This window comes from Eptesicus fuscus, chromosome 2 (genome assembly GCF_027574615.1).
Source record: "Eptesicus fuscus isolate TK198812 chromosome 2, DD_ASM_mEF_20220401, whole genome shotgun sequence".
Lineage (NCBI taxonomy): Eukaryota > Metazoa > Chordata > Mammalia > Chiroptera > Vespertilionidae > Eptesicus > Eptesicus fuscus.
In genome coordinates, this window is record NC_072474.1 from 17874608 (window position 1) to 17893855 (window position 19248).

The 19248-nt window shown below is 39.4% G+C and overlaps 1 protein-coding gene across 3 annotated transcripts in view; it reads left to right on the top strand.

The window, feature by feature from the left end:
• ARHGAP21 (Rho GTPase activating protein 21) overlaps positions 1-19248 on the top strand; it is a 147594-nt gene that overhangs the window by 116816 nt on the left and 11530 nt on the right. For 2 of the 3 annotated variants that reach the window (XM_054725712.1, XM_054725718.1), the window contains exons 9-20: positions 2111-2269; positions 2411-2513; positions 7463-7499; positions 11233-11358; positions 12379-12663; positions 16245-16309; positions 16385-16524; positions 17111-17253; positions 18037-18192; positions 18288-18366; positions 18992-19065; positions 19144-19233. In XM_054725712.1, coding sequence (XP_054581687.1) covers positions 2111-2269; positions 2411-2513; positions 7463-7499; positions 11233-11358; positions 12379-12663; positions 16245-16309; positions 16385-16524; positions 17111-17253; positions 18037-18192; positions 18288-18366; positions 18992-19065; positions 19144-19233 — 1457 coding nt within the window. The remainder of the gene's footprint in view (positions 1-2110; positions 2270-2410; positions 2514-7462; positions 7500-11232; positions 11359-12378; positions 12664-16244; positions 16310-16384; positions 16525-17110; positions 17254-18036; positions 18193-18287; positions 18367-18991; positions 19066-19143; positions 19234-19248) is intronic. The other variant, XM_054725724.1, reaches the window with a different exon arrangement.

Sequence of the window (19248 nt, forward strand, 5' to 3'; positions counted from 1 at the left end):
GTCCTTAATGAATTATTTTAAAAACCTCAGTTATCTCCTTGCTTTTGGGAAAAGAATTATTATATTCTCACTGTCATGGTCTTAGTATAAAATTGATTCATAGAGAAATTTTCAAAATGTTTTCTGGTGCAAGGTTGTAGAGAGCTGTTTTTAAAGGAAATTGTAAAATCAAAAAATAAGCTTATGATAGTCTGAATTTACTGATTTTAGGCCATAAAATGGAAATGTTAGAATTTTCTAACATTATTGTTTTGATTATAATGTTGATCATTAAGATGATAGAGCAGTCTTAGGATTTGGTTAAAATTAAAATACTTGACCTTTTAAATCACAGAATCAAAACCTCCTTTCATCATTACATCCTTTAAATGGTTTTATTATGGCCCGGCTGGTGTGGCTCAGTGGTTGAGCATCAGTCTATGAACCAGGAAGTCATGGTTCAGTTCCCGGTCAGGGCATAGGCCTGTGTTGCGGGCTCAATCCCCAGTAGGGGGCAAGCAGGAGGCAGCCAATCAGTGATTCTTTCTCATCATTGATGTTTGTCTCTCTCTTCCCTCTCCCTTCCTCTCTGAAATCAATAAAAAATATATTTAAAATAAATAAAAAATAAAGGGTTTTATTATGATTTTCTAAGGGTTGGTGCATTTATTTTAAGAACTATAGTTCTTGCATCCTATTAAATTACATTCTCTTGACCTAAAATATTAGAAATTCAACGACTGAAATTTTCACAAGAGTGAGGATTTTGACCAGAACTATTGTTCGCCAATTCGGAAAACAAATATAATTTATACTTCTAGAGCAGGAACTCTGGTATCAGATTGTCTAAGTTCAAGTTCCATCCCTATGGCTTGGTAACTTTATACAAGTAACCTATCTATCTTGGTTTTTAAAAATACTACTTATTTCTATAGAACAATCTATAAAATAGATCATAGAATGTCATTAGAATTGAAGTAATATATGTAAAGTATTCAGAATGGTGCTGGTCCCTAGTAAACACTATTAATATGTTATTGTTATTATGCATGTATGTGCATTCACATATACATTTCTGCCCATGATGGCCTTTTGAGAAGCTTAAAATTTATAACACCTAAAATATTTATATTTTTGTAAGGGTACAAGGGAGCAAATGGAGATTTCTCCTGAGTGAGGGCCTACATCCTTTTTCTGATTTTCACTGAAGTGCCAAATTAACTAGCAGTGGCTGACTCAGTCTGTTTGGGCTGCTATAACAAAAATGCCAGAAGGGATGGCTCAAATAACAAAAATTTATCACAGTTTTGGAGGTTGGGAAGTCCATATCCCAAGGCGCCAGCAGATTCGGTGTCGGTTGAGGACCAGGTTCCTGGTTCATAGGCGTGTTCACTTATGGTAGAAGGAGCAAGGGAGCTTTTGGAGGATCTTTTTTAGAAGGTCACTAATCTCATTCATGGGAGTGGAGCCTAATCACCTACTAAGTCACTTCCTGAAGGCTCCACTTCCAAATATCATCACATTAGGGGTTAGGTTTCACCATATGAAATTGGGGAGGAGGGGGCACAAATTCCATCCATAGCACTGACCTTGATAATGCATACCTTCGTCTGCCAGCTATATATTGTACTTTCTTATTTTTCTACAAAAATTGAAGCTACACTTGAGTGTAGTGGTGGGAAGGAGGTACAATTTTAGGAATTAATACTTTGAATCTTCGGCCAATCACCTTGCTTAGCTGCCTGAAATGATAATGTGCAATGAATTTAAAATTTGGAAAAAAATTTAGAGTGGTATATGATTGCTCTGCTTTAGTAGATTTAGGTTCTAAATGCCTATAAACTTTGGTATCTTGATTATCAGTTAGTGAAGGTGCTGGTTGATTGATAGAAGAAGTAAAAGAAGCAACTCATTTCATTTCTTATACCATATTCTCGGAATTACTTGGAATACTAGAATAATAACTGTGTATTTTTAACAGGCCAAATATGTCATTTATTGGTACTCTATTGGTTGTGTTAAAGTCTTTATCTGGTTCTTTCAATAATAATAATTGATTACTTGTTCTGTAACTGTTATTATTAATAACAATTAGGTCATTCAACGTTTCGATTTTTATTTTATCTAATAGATGAACCAACTAGCCCTAGCATTGATCATGATATTGCGCATATCCCTGCTTCTGCTGTCATCTCAGCCTCTACCTCTCAAGCACCCTCTCTAGCAACAGTCCCTCCCAGCCTTACAACTTCAGCTCCTTTAATTCGACGTCAGCTCTCCCATGACCAGGGTATGTTTCAATGAGTGCTTATGTAAACCATCTCTCATTTTCCGTTTTCTATTTAGAATACAATGACACACTGCGATCTTTTCACCAGTAAAAGAATCTACAAACTACTTGCAAATATCTAAATGTTGGTTTTAATTCCAGAATCTGTTGGACCTTCCAGCCTAGATGCCCAGCCCAACTCAAAGACAGAAAGATCAAAATCATATGATGAGGGCCTAGATGATTACAGAGAAGATGCAAAATTGTAAGTCACACATTTTATTTTAAATACTTATTTGTGGGTATTATTATTTTAAATACTTATTTATGAGTGTTCAGCATGACTTTGATATATAAATATTGAATTTAATGATGTCTTTTATATTTTCTAACTTTATGACATTAAAAATGCAAATAAAACAAAAGTTGTTACTATATACTTATTTAATTTTTATATTAATATTTAAAAATCAGTAATCACCTACCAGTCTAGGTCTATAACCACCCAGTTCTACTTTTACATATAACTATATTTTTTATTTCTTTTTTTATACTTCCAGAGTTATGCTTTTCATAAAACCACATACACAATTTACATATGCTTAATGTATGTGTGTATTCTAATTATTTTTATAAAATGCTGTATACATTGTTCTTAATGTGGAGAAAATTCAGTGCATATATTCTTGACTTATTTTTTTTTCTGATTGTTTAATTTTCCATTGAAGAGTTGTACCATAATATATTCAACCAGTGTTCTATATCCTATTAATAGACATTTAGATTGATTTAATCTTATGCTCCCACAAACAATACTTAGATGATTGTTTGTACGTAGTTCATTTAGCATGTGAGTATGGTTGGAAAAGGATTGTTACATGAAGGGGTATGTGCATGCTTTACTTTAATATCCACTGTCAGTTGCTTTCCATAAAGATTATACCAAATCACATTCCCACCAACAGTGTACAGAAGTCTCTGCTGTTCCCTTCACCAACACAGCATGTTATTCAACTTTTGATTATTTTGTAACTGTAGTGGTATCATACTGTAATTATAATTTGAAAATTTTTATTATTAATTAAATATCATTTCAAGTATATTTAAGATAGTTATATTTCTTTTTCTATGAACTGCTTTTTCATGTTCCCTACTCATTTTTCTGATTTCAGGGGGCTCCTTATATAAAAGTAATTAGTGGGTGAGGGCATGTGTTGGGGGGTGGGAATAGGTGGGGAGAGGTCAATAGGGGAAAAAGACATATGTAATACTTTCAACAATAAAGAAATTAAATCTATATATATAAAAGCCTAAGTGACTGTTTGACGGTTCGACCAGTAGCTATGAAGCGCACTGACCACCAGGGGACAGATAATCAACACACAGGAATGGAACAGATTGATGAATCTCAGAGGGAGCGGGGAGGAGGAAGGGCGGGAAGAGATTAACCAAAGATCTTATATGCATACTAGAGGCCTGGTTCATGGATTTGTGCACTGGTGGAGTCTCTTGGTCTGGCTTGTGGGGATCAAGCCAAAACCGGCCCGGTGCATGGATTCTTGCACTGGTGGGGTCCCTCAGTCTGGACTGCAGGGATCGGGCCGAAACTGGCAGTCCGACACCCCCCGAGGGATCCCGGATTGCAAGAGGGCACAGGCCGGGCCAAGGGACCCCACCGGTGCATGAATCCATGCACCGGGCCTCTAGTAAATAAATAAAAGAAACTAGCTCTTTTCTGAGATAAATGTTGCAAGTCTTTTCTCAGTTCAATATTTTTCATTTTATTTTCTTAATTTTAACTGTGAAAAAAGGTTAAACTTTTTTTTTGGCAGTCAAATTTAGGAATTTTTAAAATGGCTTTTGGATTTTGTGTCATACTGAAAAAGCCTTTCTCTCCAATAGAATTATAACAAAACTAGAGGCCCAGTGCACAAAATCCGTGCACTCGGGGGGCGGTGTCCCTCAGCCTGGACTGCATCCTTTCACAGTCCGGGAGCCCTCAGGGGATGTCCGATTGATGGCTTAGGCCTGCTCCTTAGCCATCAGTCAGACATCCTTAGTACTGCCGCGGAGGCAGAAAAAACTCCCACCACCGCTGCTGCACTAGCCAGCCATGAGCCCGGCTTCTGGCTGAGCGGCACTCCCCCTGTGGGAGCACACTGACCACCAGAGGACAACTCCTGCATTGAGCATCTGCCCCCTGGTGGTAAGTGCATGTCATAGTGACCGGTCATTCCACCATTAGGTCGATTTGCATATTAGCCTTTTATTATATAGGATAATGTCTTATTATGGGCAAGGCCTCTAATTCAATTTTTTTAGGTAGTTAAGGGAGGGGCAGAATTTTCATTTGAGCCTGAAGCTAAAATTGCCCTCAGCTCAAAAATCTGCATACCACTGAGACACATCTTGGTGAGGCTCATTCTGAACCCCCACACTGTTCTATTATGTATATAAGTATTGGGAACCATCCTATCTCTTTAGTGAAAAGAAACTTTTGTTGTTACAATGACTAACTTTATCTCATGAGTTGTGTTTTGGCTTCAAGCCCATATCCAGTATTCATGCAGCAACTTCAGCTCTTCTGTTCAGTATTTACCTGGCATATCTTTTATTTTATTTTCTCTAAATATTTCTAGATTTTTATGTATTAGATAGGAATAGCCCATGGACACAGACAATAGACTGGTGAAGGCCTGGAAGGAGCGGGTGCAGGGTGGAGGAGATCAATGGGAAAAACAAAACAACTAAAACAAAGGGATATCTGTAATACTTTCAACAATAAAGATACATTTTAAATAAAGGAAAATATCTTAGTTGAAAAGAGTTTTATGTGAAATAATGTAAGTAATTGCTCTACACTGTACTTTATATTCTCAACTCCTCTCAAAGAGCTATTAATTGACCCTAGGTTCACTTAATATTAATTGACCCTATGTTCACTTAATATTAATTGACCCTAGGTTCACTTAATATTAATTGACCCTATGTTCACTGACTGCAGGACTGACTTCTGCCACGCCGACCCAGCACTGACTGCCACGGGGGCTGTGATCAGACCCTGCTTTTCTCTCCCGGCCTCTGTTCGGGCTTGATCGCAGCCCCCTTGGCAGTCAGTGCTGGGTCGCCAGGACTGACTTCCACTATGGCGACCCAGCACTAACTGCAGGACTGACTTCTGGTGTTCAGTCAAGCCTTCAGTCATTTTGGACATTACGGACCCTGACTCTTTACATAAATATAGATTCTTCAGTGTTTACTTCTCAAATTTGTTTTTCTTCTTTTTGTATATTTACAACTTGTATTCATCTGGAATTTATTTTATTCTAATTAAGGAGATGAAGAGCCAGCTTTATATTTTTCAGTGTCTCTCAGCTGCCCGCAAAGCATGTATTGAATGTTATACTTGAGTATTGTATTTTTTCCACTGATATTTCATTTTTATTATATACTAAATTTTTATATGTATTTAGTATTTTTAGATTCTGTTCTGTTCAGTTGATTCATCTGTTTATATACCAGATTCTGTTAATTATAGTGGTTTTATAATGTTTTATTACATGCGGCTATTCTCCCTCATTACTTTGTCATTTCCAAATTCTCCTATTTTTATTTTACTATTTGAACTTGAAAATTAATTTTCTAGTTCTTAAATTCTCTTTTTAAAAAATATTTTCTTTTTATTGAATTTATGGAGTGACATTGGTTAATAAAATTATGTAGGTTTCAAATGTAGATTTCTATGATACATTATCTGTATATTGCATTGTGTGCCCACCAGCAATTTGAGGAAAGTTTGTATGAGGTGTGGCCAGTGCAGAGGTGCAGGCTAGCAGGAATTTCTCTAATGATGTAGTGTTTGATTTGTGAGCTCTTTTAACATTTACTGCTTCTTCACTGGAAGATATCAGTAATTGTCACATTTCAGAGTCTACTTCACTCTAGAAGATGGCAGGACTGCGTTTCTTCCTTAGTTCTTACCTCCTCTGATATTCATGAGGCTCCTGTCACCAGCAAAAGCACCCTGCTGCCCATTGTTTCAAACAAGGGAAGGCTTATTTGATCTCTCGGAGAACAGTGCACTGCAGTTTTGTTTGAGATATGCAACCAGTGGCATCTTCTCTTCTTATATTAATTTTTACTTCATTGCATTTAACCATCTTTCTTCATATATTGTAGTTCAGAGTTGTAGCTGTCTCCTGATACTGTTGGAGATTGAGTTTGTACATTTGTTTCTGGTTATCTTGTTGTTTGAGGTGGTTTATGAGAGGAGAGGACAGTGTCCTCTTTAGTCACATCTTAAAATGCTAAGTTCCTTAAATGAATTTAGAATTTAAAAAATAACAAAAAACACCTGTGTTCCCTAAAGTTACATAATTTTGACTGACTCATGTGAATATGTCTTCCGAAGCCCTCAGCCTTTTTAGTGGCCCCAGTTGTTCTTATTGAAATCATCCAGAATGTGCTTGGAAGGGCAGAGCAGAGTGGTGGGCCGGGGCCAGCCCGACAGCACTCTCCCTGCTGCGTGCACGGTTCTGAGTGGCCACAGCTGGATGAGTATAGACATGCTGCTCTCTCGGTGTCTGACAGTTGGCGACACCTAATCAATTATTAACATTGTGGAAATCCTCCATAGAGCATTGCAACTCTGGTTGACTAATAATAGAAAGCCCAGTGTTTAGCCTGAGTAGCTTTCTTTGGTCTAAAAAAAGAAAATCTCACACTTTATGCCAAGATAGTTTTCATGTACCAGATTAACTAAGAAAGCTTCTATCCAAAGTTTAATTATAGCCCAGCTGATGTGGCTCAGCAGTTGAGTGTCCAACCCAGGAACCAAGAGGTTGCTGGTTTGATTCCCAGTCAGGGCACATGCCTAGTTTCAGGCTCGATCCCCAGTAAGGGGTATGCAGGAGGCAGCTGATTGATGATATTCCTCTTTTATTGATGTTTCTATTTCTCTATCCTCTCCCTTCCTCTCTCTCTAGAAATCAATTAAAAAACATATTTTTTTAAAAATGGTGTCTTGTTAGTTTTAAAAAATTAATTATGAAATTAGCTGTTTTTCTGACTTGATTGAATAGTGAACATTTAATATAGTAATGATGAAGTGTCTGCTCACTAATGAAAGATTAGTTGCGATATTCAGACTATTCTTAACATCTTTTAGGTATTTTATGCACCATTGAAAATATTTATGTACTTCTTTTCCAACAGGTCTTTTAAGCACATATCCACCCTGAAGGGAAACAAGGTTAGTATTGAATATTTTTAAAATATCAGCAAATGATAAGTTTTTATTTACCTCAGTTTACTTTAGCTCTTCACAGAGAATGATTTCTTTTATCTATTAGATACATTTCATAAATATCATAATATTTTATCCTGTAAGTTTTGCATGCATTTGGAAAATATTATATATAAAGTATGCTTTTCTAATTTCTAAACATATTATATAGAGTGGAGCAAAAGTAGATTTACAGTTGTGATTAGATGAAACAGTTTATTCTTATACTAGAGGCCCACTGCACGAATTCATGCACGGATGGGGTCTGGCTGGTGGGAGGAGGAGACGACAGGAGGTTGGCTGGCTGGGTGGAGGGGCTGTGGGTGGTGGGCCAGTTGGCCCTGCCCCCAAATGGGATGGGAGGGCTGATCAGGGGTCACCAGCTGTGGGGGAGCAGTGGGAGGTTGGCCAGCTGTCCCTGCCCCTGATTGGAGGGGAGGGGCCTATTTGGGGCAGAGCTAGCTGGGGCGAGGGTCTGCAGGTCGATCAGAGTGGTCGGGGCCCATCAGGGGCAGGACCAGCTGGGGGGAGGGGCTGCAGGAGGTTGGCCGGCCGGCCCCGCCCCCTATTGGGGTGGGGAGCAATCAGGGGCGAGGCCTGCTGGGAGGAGGGGCTGTGGGCTGATTGGGGTGGTGGGGGCCCATCGGGGGTGGGGCCTGTCAGGGGGGAAGGGCCACGGGAGGTTGGCCAGCTGCCCCACCCTCAATTAAGGTGGGAGAGGCCTATCAGGGGTAGGGACAGCTGTGGGCAGGGGCCGCAGGAAGTTGGCCAGCCGGCCCTACCCCCTGATCGGGCAGGTTTGCTGGCTGCAGTGGGCATCATAGCGACCAGTTGTTCTGGTCCTTCCAGAGTTCCAATCGCTGGCTTTATATACACTGAGTGGCCAGATTATTATGATCTCTGGCCACTCAGTGTGTGTGTGTGTGTGTGTGTGTGTGTGTGTGTGTGTGTGTGTGTTAGAGCCCAGTGCATGAATTCGTGCATGGGTGGGGTCTGGCTAGCCTGGCCAGGGGGAGGGGACATGGGCGGTTGGCCGGCCTGCCTGCTGGTCGAACTCGTGGTTGAGGGGACAATTTGCATATTAGCCTTTTATTATGTAGGATATACACTGAGTGGCCAGATTATTATGCGTTCAGAGATCATAATAATCTGGCCACACAGTGTGTATATAGACTAGAGGCCTGGTGCACGAAATTTGTGCACGGAGGGGGCGGTTCCCTCAGCCCAGCCTGCACCCTCTCCAATTGAGGACCCCTTGGGAGATGTCCAACTGCCCATTTAGGCCCAATCCCTGTGGGATCGCGCCTAAACTGACAGTCGGACATCCCTCTTGCAATCTGGGACCATTGGCTCCTAACTGCTCACCTGCCTGCCTTCCCAATCGCCCCTAACTACCTCTGCCTGCCTGCCTGATCACCCCTAACTGCCCTCCCCTGCCAGCCTGGTTGCCCCCAACTGCCCTCCCCTGCCGGCCTGATCTCGCCCCCAACTGCCCTCCCCTCCTGGCCTGGTTGCCCCCAACTGCCCTCCCCTGCTGGCCTGATCTCACCCCCAACTGCCCTCCTCTGCTAGCCAATTTGGTTCTGATTGGTTGGTTTCTATGCCAGTCAGCGTCAAAAGCTCTGCCTCCTAGGCTGCCATTGGCTCCCCACAGCACCCAGATTTGGTTCTTATTGGTTGGTTTCTATGCCAGTCAGCATCAAAAGCTCCGCCTTCTAGGTAGCCATTGGCTCCCCACAGCACCCAGATTTGGTTCTGATTGGTCGGTTTCTATGCCAGTCAGCATCAGAAGCTCCACCTCCTAGGCAGCCATTGGCTCCCCATAGCACCGAAATTTGGTTCTGATTGGTCGGTGTCTATGCCAGTCAGCATCAGAAGCTCCACTTCCTAGGCAGCCATTGGTTCTTCACAGCACCCACATTTGGTTCTTATTGGTGGGTTTCTATGCTAGTCAGCATCTATGGGCCTATCAATGGGCCTAATCAGAAAGGCAGGACTGATCAGCAGCCCTGGTGGAGGCCTGGAGAGAAATAGAGGCATGGCTACTGCCCAGACTGGGAGAGAAAGACAGAGGCAAGTACTGATCAAAAGCTGCCTCAGAGGCAGTGCATCTGTCCTTGCTTCTCTCTTCAGGCCTCTCTCTGGCCCTGATTCACAGCCCCCTCAGCATTCAGTGCTGGGGCACCGATGGCAACCCAGTGCTGACTGCAGGACTGACTTCCAGTTGGTCAAGCCTCGGTCGTTACTGGTTGTTATGACCCAGGGTTTTCATATATTAGGATTATGAATAAGCTGATTCATGTTTCTCTCTCACATTGGGCTCTCTCTCTTTCTCTCTCTCTCCTGCCCTCCCTCTCTTCCTCTCTCTCTAAAATCAATAAAAACATATTACCTGGTGAGGATTAAAAACAACAACTAATGGTTATTAAGGTTTTTAACTTATTTGACCTTCCAGTAATATTCAACACAATTTTCCACTCCTTTCTGAGACTCTTTCTTCTGCTGGTTTCTGTGCCTAACATTTTAATTGTTGGCATGTCTAAAGGTGGTCTGACCCTCTTTCCTCTCTGTGTAGCCTTATTTCCCTAATGATCTTACACAGAAGTCTCCAAAAGTTTACATTGCTAGTCTTAACCTCTTCCCTGAACTGCAGCTCATGTAGACTACTGCCTACATGACATCTTCATTTGATGTTTAATAAGCAGTACAAGGTTTAATGCCAAAAAGGCCTTGATCACCCCCAGACATATTTACCCCCCAGTTTTCCCCATCTCACTAAGTCTACTTCCATTCACCCAGTTGTTCAAGCCAAAAATCTAGTGGCCTTGTTTCTTTGTTCTCACCCTCTCCCATATCAAGACCTGTCACCGCTACCTCCTGAATCTTTATATTCCTCCCTGTCTTCACTTCTGCTGCTTTGGTCGAGGATGCCATTGTCCCTCACCTGGATTCCTCCAGTAGCTCCTTTTCTGGTTGTCTTTTAGAATCCATGCTCCATGTAGCACGAAGGTGACTTGCATTGATGAGATAATTCACTCCCCTGAGTCAGTCTTTAATGGCCTCTTTCACACTTCCTACCAAGGCCTAAAGACCCTAAACCAGCTATAATTTTCCATTTCTCTTACTCACATGAATACTGAACATTTAAAATGATATTGATAAATACATACATTCATTAGCTGTCCATTCTCCCTGAGCTATTCTTTCCCTGACCTTTCCTGGTTGGCTTTTTTAAATTTGTTTTTCTCCCAGATTTAAACTTAAATGTTCTCTTCAGAGAGGACTTGCCTAAGCACCACCAATATTTAGCTGCTGCCGACATTCGTAATTGCATCCCACTGTTTTCATTCTTCAAATGGCACTTATCACAATGTGATCTTTTTCAATTTATTTTTTATTCTTCTTTGTCTTTTTGTACTAACATGACCTCTTGAGAGCAGGAAAATTAGATCATTTTTATTATTCTTTAATGATTAAAAATTCCTTCAGATGTCTAAAAAAAGATGGTGGTAGTGTACATTTTTTAACAAGACCAGAAATTTTTCTAATGTAATTGATAAAGTTAGGATTTTTCAAAAATAGCCCTTCACTTGGAACATTATATAAAAGATATTTTCACTAAAGCAATTTTATCACACACATATTTATAAAAGAAAAAGCTGACATTTTACTGTGGTTTCCTTTTTGTCCTTTTCTGTAGATCACAGACAGCCAAAAGTCATCAGAAGACTCTGGATCCAGAAAAGACTCTTCCTCAGAGGTTTTCAGTGATGCTGCGAAGGAGGGGTGGCTCCATTACCGGCCACTTGTCACCGATAAGGGCAAGGTAGTGCATTTTTGGAGCTACTGTGAGCGCATTAAATGCAGGCCCTGAAAAATAAAGTATAAAATCTGTATACATAAAATGACAAAATATCCAGAATAAAAAATGGAAAACATAATTTATAAATATCTTTTTCTATATGAAGGAAAGATTTTTTTTTAAGTTCTCATCACCTATTTTCCTACTTTTCATTCTGTGTATCAACTATGTTTGGAATATATTGTCATATTTTGGTAATGTAAAAGAGAAAGCTAAGTATTTAAGAAACTGCTTTTATTATTGAAGTTTATTAGCTATTATCACAGAGTAGTCCTTCAGGGAGTGGCACTTCTTCATCTTAATTTTTAAATTTTTATTTAACTTCTGCCAGTTTATTATTTTAAATGCCTTTGTAATTCCCTTCTTTCACTTTATTTTATAAACATTGAGTTATATAAGTGACTATCACACTATCAACATATACTTTATTTAAGTAGATTTTAATACAATAAAAATTTTGCCATAAATTTTCCTTTAATATTTGGGCAGCTTATTTATAAAACATTTTAATATTGTTATAAGAGTTTAAAATTTTAAGAAAACTCACTTTAAATGTAGCTATTGTTACTTGAATTAACAAAATTGATCAATCATATAAAGTTGATCAATTTTGTTAATTCATTTTTTATGTTTACTGTTTGGGATCTCCTTATGCAGTGTTTGTCATTTTCATGATTGATGATTTTTTATTTTCTATTCCTTTAGCATGTTTAACATATTTTGCTACACCTGTTTTTATCTTAATTACTTTATTTTTCTAACAAAGTTAGAGTTGAGATTCCACTATCCTTGATTTTGTTATGAATACATTGCCTCACTTGGTTTACACTTTATAATTTTTGTCCTTCCTCTCCTAACAAGTATATTTTGATATAAATCAGGCACCTGCTACATTTGGTATACATTTGTGCTTGTTAGCAGTGTTGTTTAATGTGTGAGATTTAGCCAAATATTAAGTATGCCTAAACTGTTTCATGTTTTTAGCGAGTTGGTGGGAGTATTCGGCCATGGAAGCAGATGTATGTTGTACTTCGGGGCCATTCACTTTACTTGTACAAAGATAAAAGAGAACAGACGATTCCATCTGAAGAAGAACAACCCATCAGTGTGAATGCTTGCTTAATAGACATCTCGTACAGTGAGACCAAGAGGAAGAACGTGTTCCGACTTACTACATCAGACTGTGAATGCCTCTTTCAGGCAGAAGACAGAGATGACATGTTAGCTTGGATCAAGACCATCCAGGAGAGCAGCAACCTAAATGAAGAGGTCTGTGTGCAAACCAGTGATGGTAAAATTGGACACATTTGTTCACATCTTTCTTATTTCTTTTCTTCCAGAAGACTAAAAGAATCTGCTACATTATTTTAAACCAATATGATAATACTAGAGGCCCGGTGCATGAAAATTCATGCACTAGAGGGGGTGTCCCTCAGCCTGGCCTGCCCCCTTTCACAGTCCAGGAGCCCTCAGGGGCGGGAGGCAACCCAGCGATCAGGGGAAGGCAACGCCCCATCACACCTCTGCTGCTGCCACTGCCGGCAGTGCAAGTCTCTGTCAGCCCTGGTTATCTGAGCCTCGAGGCTTGCCTGTGCCTCGGGCCGGCCCTGGGCGGCCGGGGGGCTGAGGGGACTGGGTGCCGCCATCTTTGAGGGGGTGGCAGTCAATTAGCATATTCCCGCCTTATTGGCTTTGGACGTCGCCATCTTTTGAGGATGTGAAAGTCAATTAGCATATTCCCTCCTTATTGGCTGTGGACGCTGCCATTTTGAGGGCGTGACCGTCAATTAGCATATTCCCTCCTTATTGGCTGTGGGCACCGCCATCTTTGTGACAGCGTGAGGGTCAATTAGCGTATTCCCTCTTTATTAGATAGGATGCTTAAAAATAGTTGATCAAAAGGAAAACTCATTTATATTATTTTTACTTATTGGAAAACTATCATTACTGAACTAGAAAAATAGATGATTCATATACTCTGCATACATTCTTGGAAGTAATGAACCATGCTTGGTTCCTAGTCCTGGTCATGACCTTTATGACTGACTACTTCCAGATCTGTCTTCTTATCACTAAACAGAATTGTTGAGTGGTTTAAGTTATAGTGACAATGCTTATCAAAACAAATTACTCTGTAAATACAAAGAGATAATGATATGATGATTTTTATTAATGGAATTATATAGTCAACAATCCTATCTAATAAAAGAGTAATATGCAAATTGACCATCACTCCCACACACAAGATGGCTGCCCCCATGTGGACACAAGATGGCCAGCAGGGGAGGGCAGTTGGGAGGGACCAGGTCTGCAAGGGAGGGCAGTTGTGGGCGATCAGGTCAGCAGGAGAGGGCAGTTGGGAGGGCCCAGGCCTGCAGGAGAGGGCAGTTGGAGGTAACCGGGCCTGCAGGGAGGGCAGTTAGGGGTGACCAGGCCTGCAGGGGAGGGCAGTTAGGGGCAAACAGGCTGGCAGGGGAGCAGTTAGGCATCAATCAGCCTGGCAGGGGAGTGGTTAGGGGGTGATCAGACTGGCAGGCAGAAGTGGTTAGGGGCAATCTGGCAGGCAGGCAGGCGAACAGTTGGAAGCCAGCAGTCCTGGATTGTGAGAGGGAAGTCCCGACTGCCCGTTTAGGCCCGATCGTACCGGACATCCCTCGAGGGATCCCATATTGGAGAGGGTGCAGGCTGGGCTAAGGGACACACACACACACACACACACACACACACACACACACACCCCATGCACGAATTTCATGCACCGGGCCTCTAGTATAATATAACCTATTGTAATACAGTAATTGGTTTTTAAGAAAACTAGAGCCCTGGCCGGTGTGGCTTAGTTGGTTGAGCGTCGTTCCATGCACCAAAAGGTCGCTGGTTCACTTCCCCGTCATGGCACATACCCAGATTACAGGCTTAATCCCCAGTAGGGGGCATGCAGGAGGCAACTGGTCAGAGGTTCTCTCTCATCAATGTTTCTTTCTCTCTCCCTCTCCCTGACCCTCTCTTTCTCTCTCAAACAATAAAACATATTAAAGGAAAAGAGAAAACTCAAATTATCAGAAATCATGTTATAAGCCAGTTTTTCTTTTTAATAAGGAATAATGTTTAAATACTTAAAGAGTTTCTGGCTCACAATCAAGATATTTTTACAACATGAATTTTGATATTTTAAGTGTATATAACTATAAATTTTAAAGTAATGATTGTGTCTAGCTTTTATTGAGTCCCTTTTTCATTTCATTGACACAGTTTTTCTAACATGTTGTTCTCACTTTGTGCCCATTGTTAGGACAAAATTTTTAAAAAAGCATACCATTCTTTTTCCTTACTTTTTCTGAAGTACCCAGGAGCACAGACATTAACTGTAAGGTTATGCAATTTATCTTCTTTAACTTAGTCATTCCCATTATTTCCAATTCAAGTTAGAAAACGTATGCTATAGGAAAAATGCATGTGCTTTATTTCTCTGCTAATTTACAACCTCCCTTGTTTGTGGTTAAAAGCTGACACCAAATTGTATGGGTACAACCTTTGTTACATAACCACCACTACAAAGAGAGCATCAGCCTGAATTTTTGCACAGAAACAGGGAGAATAAGAACTTGGATGTAGATTTCAGCTTTTCCTGACAGTTCAGGAAGTTCCTGTTGAAGAAGCACCAGCTGTGTCAGGGCATTCTACAAGGCAATAGAGTGTCCTTACTACGTTCCTTCAGATGATTTCATCTGTGCAACATGGAGGGCTGTCCTAAGGATTTAATGAGATAGTGCTTGTGAAGAAAACCACATGCTGCCTGGCAGATAATAAGCATTTACTTAGTGTCAGCCATTATCATCATCATTATCATCTAATGTTAACACATAGGCATTTTTCCTGTTTTATAGATAAGAAAGTAATAATTCACAGCATATGGCAGGCACTCTTCTAAGCATTTTACATGAATTAACCTCAGCAACCATATGAATTGTCCTTTTATTATCATCCTCACCATTTCACAAACAAGGAAGCCGTGTGCCAAAGAGAGGTTAAGTGATTTCCCCAAGGTCACATAGCTGATAAGCACCAGGACCCGGATTTAAACCAGGCAGTCTTACCCTAGATCTTAACCATATGATCTCTCTGTTGGTAAGTGTGAAGAGTCATTTTGAATTCGAGATTGTTTGACTCCAAAGCTTGTATTTTTTGTAAATTATATTGTTAAATGAGACAACTAAAACATTTTTTTTTTTGAGGACACATGCCAGTGTATAATTGGAATCAATAGAAAAGAGTCATCACTTTGTGGTCAGCTCTAAGTTTGCCATTAGCATATCATAAAGTTTAAAAAAAAAAAACCTCCTGTTTTAAGGTTAAAAAAACACACACCTGTTTGGAGATTTCCTCTTCTGTCACTTCTGACACTAATTGACCCTCAATCTCACTACTCCTACAAGTTAATTATTAACAAATTTTGGCAGTGTTTTTTCATCTTTTATCCTACTGTATTATTTGGAAATGCTGACCTTTCTGTTATTAGTAAGAGAAAAAACTGGCTTTCTGTTTCCCAGTCATTAATTTTAAATGACAGATCAATAAGTTTGAACACTTGCTACTCGCTGGTAGTATTCTAAGTATTGCTGCGGTAGAGAAAATAAACAGAAAAGACTCACAGTGAGGGAGGCACTTGGAACATTGGTCACACAGTGACGGTGGGGGGTGATGTTGAACAGGGATTTTACCACACCACCACTGAGAGTAGAGTGTCTTTACTGAGTAAGCAGAGTAGGACAATAGAGAAGCTCAAAAAAGGTAGGGATTCCTAATTTTGTTCAGAATTAACTCTAATTTTACCTCTCTTTATTCTGCAGGACACTGGTGTTACTAACAGGGATCTAATTAGTCGAAGAATAAAAGAATATAACAGTCTGATGAGGTGAGCGTTCCACCGTGCACGTAAGTTAATTTGGATATAAAATACGTAATTATTAAGAAACATTCATTCTTTCAGCAGCAAAGCGGAACAGTTGCCAAAAACGCCTCGCCAGAGTCTCAGCATCAGGCAAACCTTGCTTGGTGCTAAATCCGAGCCAAAGACGCAAAGTCCACATTCTCCAAAGGAGGAGTCAGAGAGGAGACTGCTCAGTAAAGGTACGATGGTGGCATTACCAGATGAACTTAATAAAATGATTTAAAATTGGGATTTTAATGGTATTTTCATATTTCTCTGTACTATTTTTGCTGACCTCAGCCCAGTGTGAGCTCGCTCAAGACCACTGTGGGCTGGGTTTAGGCCAGTGGGGCTTTCCCTTTAAGGTGCCAGTTCTCAAATACAGACTGAAGGAAAGTATAGCACATACTGCTACACAGCAAATGTGATTAATGCAGAGGATCAGGCGCTGTCATTTTGAGATAAATTATGTGTCCTTTTTGCAAAACTCTCACTATGAAGTTATCAAATTGATTCTATTTCCTTGACTGTTTTAAAGGAAATCATGATACAGATTACAAAAAGGTCAAGAAATGTATTTGATAGTCACTAAATTATATGGAAGGTTAAAAGGAGTGCTATATTAGAGACGATAATACAATATTTTTGATAAATATAGGATATATTACTTATAGTACAGGACTCAGGTTTATGTAAATATCAATAAAGGATTTTTTAAGTCATGATTTAAACTCTTATATTTTCATTTTTTTCCTATATTGTTTTATTTTGAATAACAATCAAAAGATGAAACCAGTCCCCCAAAAGACAAAGGCACGTGGAGAAAAGGCATCCCGAGTATTATGAGAAAGACTTTTGAAAAAAAGCCTACTGCTACCGGAACTTTCGGGGTCAGACTGGATGATTGCCCGCCAGCTCATACCAATCGGGTAGGAGACACCAGCCCGCTGGGCTCTCTAAAGCTGTAATTCAGTTGTGGGACTTGTGTACACGACCATTCAGATGACAGAGAACTTGTTGATTTTTATTGAGTGTTTTCCTCTTCATAGCTGACCTTAGTTTCCTCGAGCATTTCTGATCTGTAAGGATGTGTTGAGTAATTTTATCAGTAGTGCTTTTTTCTCATTACTGACTCTGAAATAGAATAATTATTCAGCCATTAGGAATATACCTGAAATGGTCAGTAAGAATTTATTTTCAAATCATGTGTTTCTGCTTTTAGCATCATAAAAGAAGGGTGAGAACAAGGACCTGATTAAGAAAGTATAATAAATGTAATTGTGTGTGTGTGTGTGTGTGTGTGTGTGTGTGTGTGTGTGTGTGTGTTTTAGGATTCATATCATGAATTGATTGATGTTATTCCCTCCACCCCTGCTTTTTTTTTTTTTTTTACTTTATTCCTATTTATTCAACTGAGCTGTTCCCACATTCTCCTTACGTGCTCTTGCTTTCTGTTTAGACTATTATCTCCTTGTGGACCCTTCCCTTTCTGTCTTGACCTAGTTTCTCTTCCCACTGCCTCAAATATCTTGCTTGTTTTTATCATTTCCCAATTCTGCAGTGTCTATATTCTTTATTTTCTCTATCAAAAAGCAGTAATTTATATATTTCCTTTTGGATGGTATACCAGGGCCTTTTAGCTATGGTACACATCTACTAACTAAATATAAACTGGTACTATATTAAATAAAATATTATTTCTTGTTTTGCAGTATATTCCATTAATAGTTGACATATGTTGCAAATTAGTTGAAGAAAGAGGTCTTGAATATACAGGTATTTACAGAGTTCCTGGAAATAATGCAGCCATCTCAAGCATGCAAGAAGAACTCAACAAGGGAATGGCTGATATTGATATACAAGATGATGTAAGTTGTCTATTTCTTTGTGGGTAACTGATCCGAGGTTTTTCTTTGGTGGTATTGACTACAAAACTACTGGATTTCTATTTCTTCATACCTAGAAATGGCGAGATTTGAATGTGATAAGCAGTTTACTAAAGTCCTTCTTCAGAAAACTCCCTGAACCTCTCTTCACAAATGGTGAGTGAACGCCCACAAAAGAAACCAGATGAAACAGTCAAATATTACATTGTTGGAAAACCATAGAATATGAGATTGAAGCAGGAGAAAATACGTTTGTCAAAGGAAATAAGAGATCTTGTTTAGTTTTTATTTAGATACAAGGCATAATTTTGTTCTATTTTTTTTTTGTCATGTGGATTTTTTTCTCCTGATAAACATTAATGAAAAGCAGAGTTTCAAAAAAATTCTTTACACTCAGTAAAATATATATTATCTTGTTCATCCACATTTGTAGTCAAGTTAAAAAGAAAATTATTGTTTTCAGTCAAAAGTCTTCAGACCTAATAAGATACAATAAGTAGAAAAACGTTTTTTCAGTCAAGCCAAATATTTGACTTACATAAGACACTGTACTAGATGTTTGTGGTCAGGGAGAGAGAAGAATAATCAGAGTGTGTAAATGCAGGCGTACCTCAGAGAACTCACATCTTAGAGAATTTCCTTTGATTTGATGGTAAGGGTTTGAGGATCATTAAAAACTATGGCAGTATTAGTAACTTACATCTCAAAGGCTATTTAGATTATATACAACTCACCTAAGCAATTTAAGATAAACTTGCCTTATTGTTCTTATTGTTGTCAGATAAATATGCCGACTTTATTGAAGCTAATCGGAAAGAAGATCCTCTAGATCGTCTGAAAACGTTAAAAAGACTAGTAAGTATGATTTTTCTATTTCTGGGGGTAGACCTAAAATTCAGCATCTAAATCCATCCTGAAAATAATATGTTTCAGATTCACGATTTGCCAGAACATCATTATGAAACACTTAAGTTTCTTTCGGCTCATCTGAAGACAGTGGCAGAAAATTCAGAAAAAAATAAGGTATGTACCACCAGT